At 51.4% G+C, this 8,727-nt stretch overlaps 1 protein-coding gene across 2 annotated transcripts; it reads left to right on the forward strand.

The window, feature by feature from the left end:
- The first annotated feature begins 292 nt into the window (after positions 1-292).
- CD8A (CD8 subunit alpha) lies at positions 293-5,483 on the forward strand. 2 transcript variants are annotated; one of them, XM_060027715.1, is made up of 6 exons: positions 293-375; positions 464-829; positions 1,404-1,514; positions 1,698-1,808; positions 3,106-3,136; positions 5,318-5,483. In XM_060027715.1, the coding sequence occupies exons 1-6, from the start codon at positions 327-329 to the stop codon at positions 5,367-5,369; spliced, it is 720 nt and encodes a 239-aa protein (XP_059883698.1). In that variant the 5' UTR covers positions 293-326; the 3' UTR covers positions 5,370-5,483. The 2 variants fall into 2 exon arrangements, with proteins under 2 accessions (XP_059883698.1, XP_059883700.1); XM_060027717.1 differs by having other exon boundaries at positions 1,701-1,808.
- Positions 5,484-8,727: the final 3,244 nt, after the last annotated feature.

An 8,727-nucleotide genomic window follows, 5' to 3' on the forward strand; every position in this document is an offset into this window, starting at 1 on the left:
AGGAGAGCCATTCCAAGGGCCACTTCCAAGCCCCTTTCCTTGTCCTCAAACCCGTGGTTCTCAACCATTCCCAGCTTCCTGTCAAGGCTGCCTCGACGGCCCCCATTCACGGCCCCCAGCCCCCTCTCTGGGCTGGAAGGTGACAACCGCGAAAAGGAGGGCGACTCTCTCCTCCGCAGGGCTTCACGTGACATCACATCCTCCGAACGCGAAATCGGCTCCGCGGCCGGCCGAAGGGCGCAACTTCCCCGGTCGGCGTCCCACTGGCTCCTGCGCTCCTCCGCAGCTTCGAGCCGCTAGCGGAGCGGCGCCGCGGGGAGCGCGCCATGGCCTCGCCGGTGACCGCCCTGCTCCTGCCGCTGGGCCTGCTGCTCCGTGAGTTGGCGACCCCTGGGGAAGACGGGGCCGGGGCTGGCGGGGGGCGCGGGGCTCCCGGCTCAGCCTCACTACGTGTGCCCCGCAGATGCCGCCACGGTCCTCGAGTCATTCTCGTTCCGGATGTCGCCGGTGCGGGTGCAGGCTCGCCTGGGCGAGAAGGTGAAGCTGCACTGCGAGGTGCTGCAGTCCAGCATGACGTCGAGCTGCTCCTGGCTCTACCAGAAGCCCGGGGACGCCTCCAGACCCATCTTCCTAATGTACCTCTCCAGCACGCGGTCCAAGCCGGCCGAGGGGCTGGACACCAGTTACATCTCCGGCACCAAGGCCGAGGGCGCCAACTTCCACCTCACTCTGCACCGCTTCCACGAGAAGGACCAAGGCTACTATTTTTGCTCGTTCATGAGCAACTCGGTTATGTACTTCAGCAATTTCGTGCCTGTCTTCTTGCCAGGTCCGGGCGCCAGGGGCGTGGCACCCCTCGGTGTGGGGTTTGGGGCTCAGTCTGAGTCCATTTTTCACACGCTTCGAGCCTCTTAGCGCCCCTCGGGGCTACTTAGATACTGTTCCCATTTCACAGATGAGGAAACTGAGGCTAGGGCTAGAGTGCGACTGGATAGGAACTGAAGATGGCTTTTTAGGTCCGGTTGATCTGGGCTTGAGTTCCGGGCTTGTGTGATCCTGGGCAAGTTGTACTTAAATTCTCTGAGCCTCCCTTTGCTGGTCATTAAAATGCGGGTATCACCTCCAAGCCCACGAGGTTTCCGGTGGGGCCCTGGAGAGAGGCCGGGCGGAGGGGAACGGGCCCTGCATTCACGTCCGAGGCGCCGGGTACGGTTCGCGGACCAGGAGGTCCCACCCCATCTCCCCTGCCCTGAGCGCAGAGCTCCGCGAGGGCGGCGGTCTACGGCTCCTCCAGCGGAAAATCGGGAGGAGGCGCCCACTTGGCCAAGGCGCGCGGAGCGGTGGGGAGGGTTCGCGTGCACAGCTCCAGCCCGGCCCCTAACCACTCTCTGTTGCTCCCGCAGCGAAGCCCACCACGACGCCGGCGACGCCACCAGCCACGCGGGCGCCCACCAAAGCGTTGCAGACTGTGTCTCCGCGCCCAGAGGTGTGCCGGCCCTCGGCGGGCAGCGCAGGTGAGGCGGCCGCGGGGAGAGCCCTCGCCAGGGGCAACCCTGATCCTGAAGGTGGAGCCGAGGGCAGCCCGAGTGGTGGGGAAACCGAGAGACGGAGCCGGGAGAAGGAAGTGCCCCGGCTGGCTGGGTGGGGTGAGGGATCCCGGGCCCGCTCCTAAATGTCGGCGTCTTCTGTGTCGTCAGTAGACACAAGGGGGCTGGATTTCTCCTGCGATATCTACATCTGGGCGCCCCTGGCCGGGACCTGCACCATCCTTCTCCTGTTATTGGTCATCACGGTCATCTGCCACCGTCGTAAGTCCTAGGGAATCGCGGCGGGGAGAGTCAGCCCGACTCCCGCCCTTTGCGCGGCTTCGCTCTAGGCAGCCCTTGCCGGGAGTCGGGGTTGCAATTCCTGGGACTCCGAGCTGCTCCGCAGGGCCAGGCGCAGCCTTTGTCTTTCCTGGAGAGAGAACGCGGGAAGACCCCCTCGCGCTGCTCTTTCCACTCTCCGGGAGGTTTTTAGGAAGACAGTGCCCCGGAGCGGCAGCAGCAGGGGTGGGATGTTCCATGGGCAAAGCCTGTAGCAAGCGCACAGGTCTGGGCTTATTACAAACGCCTGGGACAGGGGGCAGTGGGGGGGGGGGGGGCGCGGTGGGGGGGGGGGGCTCTGTGGCCCTGGGACTTGTGCCCGGTAGGGCTGGTTCAGAACCACAACAGGCAGTGGTTTATCCTTGGTCCCCCTGCTTGCGAGCCCCCCACCCCGTCTTGGATCCCACGCAGGTGATTGTACTAACCCACGTTCACCCACATCTGTATTTGCAATGTTTTTTATTTAACATCTTTATTGGAGTATAATTGCTTTACAATGGTGTGTTAGTTTCTGCTGTATAACAAAGTGAATCAGCTATACATATACGTATATCCCCATATCTCCTCCCTCTTGCGTCTCCCTCCCACCCTCCCTATCCCACCCCTCTAGGTGGTCACAAAGCACCGAGCTGATCCCCCTGAGCTATGCAGCTGCTTCCCACTAGCTATCTATCTTACATTTGGTAGTGTATATATGTAATGTTTTTTAAATTGATACAAAGAGGGATAGGAAAGAAGCCCTCACCTGGACTCTCAAGAGTTATAATCTTACTTACTGTATAGCAGAGGGAACTATGTTCAATATTTTGTAATAACCTATAATGGAAAAGAATCTGAAAAAATATATACGTATTATTTGTATAACTGAATCACTTTGCCGTACAGCTGAAACTAACACAATATTGTAAACCGACTACAATTTTTAAAAATTTTAATAATAACTATTAAAACCATAAAATATAAATATTATATCATGCTTGCTTTACAGTTTATTTCTTTATAGTATAAATTAATCTTCACAGTGTCAATCACATTATGCACTAATGTCATTTTACAAGTTTATGTCTTTTTTTATAATGTCGATGTAGTTATTGTTTGCTTTACATAAAATAGTCATAGCCACACTAGAAAAAAAAAAGTTATAATCCTAAATAAATAGGAAAAGTGAAGGAGAAACCATATTTGGGAACTATTCGTCGTGATGGGGCAGACACTTTATTCCTTCTTTTTCCTTATCCAGGGAACCGAAGACGCGTCTGCAAATGTCCCAGGTGAGTCTCTTATAACCTCTGGGCCTGCTAACCCCAGGCAGCCCTGGACACAGGTCCTGGCTTCCCAAGCGGCAGATGGTGGGAAGCTTTCCCAGAGAGAGGCCATGGCAGTGGAGTCCTGGGGGCCAGGGAGTCAGCATAGAGCCTGAACAAAGAGCAGCAGAAGCCTGACACTGGGGAGAAAATGGAGGCCCAGGTCGGGCTTAGCGGGAGGGAAGTATGACTTCAGGAAATGTCTGTCTTGTTTGGCCTAGTATCAAAACGCCCATCTGAAGGATTCCCCCGATTAATCCTAGCTCCTCCAAAGACCTGAGGTCAATTTATCTGGATGATTCCAGCTGGGTCTTGTATTTTTCTTAAGAAAACTTATTTTTTCCTGTTGGCTTGGCCTAGCCTTTTTTGAGAGACAGCCAATTTTATCACCTGAACCAAATAAAGAACGGCCTCAGTTCCTAATTTCCCTGTGGCAATTCGGGGCCTCGATTTGCTGCCAAGGACTGCAGCGGGAAGAAAGGAGGACCAGGGGTTAGGGGCAATTAGCTATCTGGCGGTCCGACTCCCTCATCCAGTTCCAGCCCATGATCGTTCTGAAGTGATTAGGAAAAAACAAAAACGAAAAACAGTGTCCGGAAGAGAGGCCTCAGTCTCCTCCCTCCTTCGAGCTTCGGCCACGCAGCGCTGTGCTAACATCTAGCAAGCGCCCACTCTAGCCCAGCTCTGTGGCGGGAGTTACACCCAGGGTCTTCCTCATGCTCACAGCAACCCCACGGGGGAAACACCGCAGTGCCATCTCACAGATCACTGGCTCAGAGATCAGGAAACCTACCCAAGGTGGCAGAGTTATGCTTACACTCCAATTATCAATAATATTGAATAATAACAACCATTCGATGAAAGCCTAAAGTGTACCAGTGCCATATATCACTGGTACACTTTATATATATATATATATAAAGTTTCAAGTTTCATAACAACCTTTAAAATAGCTACTGTGACCACCATTTTACAGACGAGGAGACTGAGCCTTAGGACGTTTAGTGACTTGTCCAAGGCCATACTGCTAGCAAGTAGCAGAGCTGCAACTGCTATTCAAAGCCCAGGCTCCTCTCTGTGGCTGGGGGCCGAGGCAGAGGGCGTTAACGATAACCAACTATATTCACCAGTTCTTTTCGGTAGGTGAAAATGTTTCAAGTTTTATACCTGGGGTTCGCATTTCACACTCCTTGATATTTCTCTGCAGGAACCCAAGTTCACTGTCTTATACATCATTATTTTTAACAGTGGAAATGGAATGAATTTCCAATGCATATACTAGAGGTGATATACCAAGGGGATGAAGACTCTTTAAAAGCAGAGAAGGATTTTTAGCAATTTCAATATTCAGGGTACAGTTGGGAGCTTTTGGAGGAGAATCGTCCCTTATCTCTATATTTTCTGAAAATTCTCATTTTGAAATGAGCCACTGAGAATAAAACTCTGCCCTGAAATACAAAGCTACGCAGGTTAAAAATCTGCATAAAAATATGAGGAACTCACACACGAGTTAATCAACTCAGTGATGACCAAGGGCAGCTCAGCTTCAACACAGAGGTTTGGGAGGATGCTGTGTGTAGACATGACACTCACGATGAATCAGCCCGTTTAGAAGGTGCCAGCCCAGTACTGAATTAACACATTTTTAGTGCAGCATCAAATTTGGGTTGTCAAAGGGACTTTCAGGGAAAGTAGCTCTGCTTGGTTGACGACAGTGGTTCTTTCACATCCTCCCCTATCACTGTGATCCTCCTGAGGGCTGAGAATCAAGTCAGATGATGGCTTGGTTACCAGCCTGCTTCTCCCACCCCCATGGGGACCTTGACAAAGTCTCTAAGAAGCTGGGCTAACTGGCTTCAGATCCTGGCTCCACCGCCTCCTAGTTATGTGACCTTGGGCACGTTCTCTAACTTCTCATCCCCCATGGCTACCCCTCAGGTTGCCATGAGGGTGAAACAAGGTGGCACAAGGAAAGCTCTTGGCAGGCTGCTGAGGTCATTCACCCGGTGCCATGCTGGTGCCGCAGGGACAAGTCCTCAGACCCCCATGAAGGCTGGGAGGTTGGTGAGGGGGGGGTCGACACAGGTGGATTCTGCATCGCATTGCAGGGGCTCTTGCTGCAGTGATGGTCACCTGCCTCTCTTCCAGGCCTGTGGTCAGACAGGGAGGCAAGCCCAGCCCTTCAGAGAGATGCACCTAACATGGCGACGGGCCCCGCGTGACAGCCACTACAAGACTTCAAACTGAGAACTCTCCTGACAGGGAGAGCAGGAGTCCTTCTCTTTTGGTTCCTCCAGCCTTCCTTCCTTCCCTATGTATTCATTCTCATTAGTATTGTTTTCCTGGGGGTGGGGTGGGAAGAGTTAACTTTTTCTTTACGTGTTTACTTTGATTGACACAAAACGAGACTCTACCATGTCTAGGGTACACCGCAAGGGTTATAATACCGTTGTGCTCCCATATCGGGGTAAAGGGGAGGTAGGCCAGAGCTACCGCAAGCTGTGTTCTCGGAACCAGGCTGTGAGGGCTGGCGGGGGCCTCGGCACCCACTCAGCCCCAACCTCTTCCCCAGCCATTTTACAAAGGAGGAGGCTGAAGCCCAGAGATGGGCAGCAGCTGTATCAGAGTCCCAGCAGGGCTCAGGGCTCGACCTCCACACAGTCCAGGTCTCTCTTCTGGAGGCCTCTGTCTCAGAATGGGGAGCTGTGTCTCAAGCCTCAAGAGAACAAGTGATTTTTTTTTTCCTTTTTTTTTTTTTTTTTCAGTACACGGGCCTCTCACTGTTGTGGCCTCTCCCGTTGCGGAGCACAGGCTCCGGACGCGCAGGCTCAGCGGCCATGGCTCACGGGCCCAGCCGCTCCGCGGCATGTGGGATCTTCCCAGACCAGGGCACGAACCCGTGTCCCCTGCATCGGCAGGCGGACTCTCAATCACTGCGCCACCAGGGAAGCCCACAAGTGATTTTTTTGAGCACCTGTGATAGACCCATTACTGCGCCCAGAGCCCCGAGGAGGTAATGAAATAAGACAAGAGAACTTGACAGAGTTCTACGATGTAGCTGAACAGGATCAGACCTTTTAATAATTAAGCGCGAGACAATACAGACGACAGGAATTCCTCAAATAAAGTGGAAGGGGTGAACTGAATCCTGGAAAATGAACAACTAGACCTCTGAAGAAAACCTCTGTGAAATCCCAAAGTGGAGGCAGGATGGTTCTCCCAGCCCTCGCGTTGCAGAAGGACCCATGAAAGAGGAGAGGCTGCCCTTTGCAAACAAGATTTGAGCATCAGGAAAGCTGAATGGAAGTCAGCTCTCTCTAAACTTGAGATTTTATATTTGGACATGCTCCTGGGATCATCGGTGAGTTTTTATAGTTTGTAAAGGCAGAATGGTGACAGCAGCTGGTACAGGCCCTGGCCTCCCCCGGACCAGCAGATGTGGGAACGTAGCAGACAGACTCTGGTGAGGAAGCTAAGAGCCCAAACTGCAGCCCTACACACGCATTTCCTCTCTTACCATGTTGTAGAAGAAATGCATGCTCATTGGAAGAAAAGACTTAAATAGATAAGGTAATAAGAATCCCCCATAATTCTTTACCTCAGGAATAATCCATTGTTAATATTATGGTATACATTCTTCCTGATTATTTTCTATGCATATGTATAAAATATATACTTTTTAAAAATGGGATTGCACTATGCTTTTATAAGTGGCTTTAATAAACAAACATTTATGGCAAACTCTTTTTTTATTACTTGGCTACATCGGGTCTTAGTTGGGGCACGTGAGATCTTCGTTGCGGCATGCAGGATCTTTCGTTGCGGCGTGTGGGCTTCTCTCTAGTTGCAGCACGCGGGCTCTAGAGCGCGCGGGTTCAGTAGTTGTGGTGCGCAGGCTTAGCTGCCCCAAGGCATGCGGGATGTTAGTTCTCCGACCAGGGATCGAACCCACATCCCCTGCATTGGAAGGCGGATTCTTAACCACTGGACCACCAGGGAAGTCCTATGGCAAACTTATAATAGCGAAATCTCATTCCATTTTTGGTTGTGCCATCACTTAACTATGACTTGACATTTAATTGTTTTCAATTTTCCACTACTATAATAACAAACACTACTAAAATGCTGCACACATCTTTAGGAGGAATACCTAAAATTATTGGGTCACTGCCCACTTTCACCTTGGACCCCCTCCCCCATTTTCACATCAATTGAAATGGATTCCTCTCTTGTTGTATCATCTTCCTTCCTTTTGTGCTTTCTTGGCAGCAGAAGAGCTGATACTCCTCTCATAATAAATCACAAAATCTTCATTTCTGTTGTTCAGGTAAAATATACATATTGAAAAGTGCACAAGTCATTAAGCATACAGATGCAAGTCGTTACTAAATGAACACTCGCATAGCCAGCACCAGGGCAGAAATAGAACTTTCCCTGCCCCCCAGAAACTGCCTTCCACAGCCTTAACTTTTAAAAACAGTCTACTTTTTTTTTAAAATATAGAACTTTATGACAGAATTAAGGGTAATGAAATGTCAGTTTTTTTAAAGGTTTTTAAATTTATTTATTTATGGCTGTGTTGGGTCTTCGTTTCTGTGCAAGGGCTTTCTCTAGTTGTGGCAAGCGGGGGCCACTCTTCATTGCAGTGTGCGGGCCTCTCATTACCACGGCCTCTCTTGTTGCGGAGCACAGGCTCCAGACGCGCGGGCTCAGCAGTTGTGGCTCACAGGCCCAGTTGCTCCGTGGCATGTGGGATCTTCCCAGACCAGGGCTCGAACCCGTGTCCCCTGCATTGGCAGGCAGACCCTCAACCACTGCACCACCAGGGAAGCCCCAGTCTACTTTTAGAGAACAAAATTCTAGAAGAGAAAGTATCCCGAGTGTGGGAAAGCAGAAATGAAAGCTGAGAAAGTTCCTTTGAGACAAAATCTGGTTCTTCACCCCTCCTCCTGAACATATCAAGCTAACCAGACCAGGGTTGTGGGGGGGCACCCCAGGGACTGAGGCCCAGCTTGGAGCGGCTGCCAGGCTCTGGGCCGTCTCTGGGTTCCCTGAAAGAGGTGAGGAGAGAAGCATCCCACAAAGGGCACTCCTCTCCTCATGGCAGAAACTTGTAAGGATGGCTGTCCTCATGTGACTAACTTGAGAAGATGGCCGTGGAGTACCAATGTCAGAGAATCTGAGCCAGGGCGAAGGGACAGGAAAAGAGCTCCAACCTGCAGCTCAGGTGTACGGGAAGCCATACTAGGGAGGCTCCAGAGAGCGTTAAATATAATACTTACTGATTTTTTTTTTCATACCCCCTACAAAAGGGTTTCACTTACCACAAATAAGATGGTAAACAACATTTTGGAGATTAAAAACATCAACATAGGAAAAAGCATTCATTAGAGTTGGCCCTCGAGACCAGGAAGAAAATAGAATGCCAGTCTGCAGACCACGAGGCCTAAAGCATGCTAGGGGTGGGCTGCGAATCTAGGCTCGGGGCTCTCCGGAGACCACAGACATCCAGCCTGCTTGTTCTACACCTGCAGTTCAAAGCCGAAGGCCTCAGGGCC

This window comes from Delphinus delphis, chromosome 12 (assembly GCF_949987515.2).
Source record: "Delphinus delphis chromosome 12, mDelDel1.2, whole genome shotgun sequence".
Classification (NCBI taxonomy): Eukaryota; Metazoa; Chordata; class Mammalia; order Artiodactyla; family Delphinidae; genus Delphinus; species Delphinus delphis.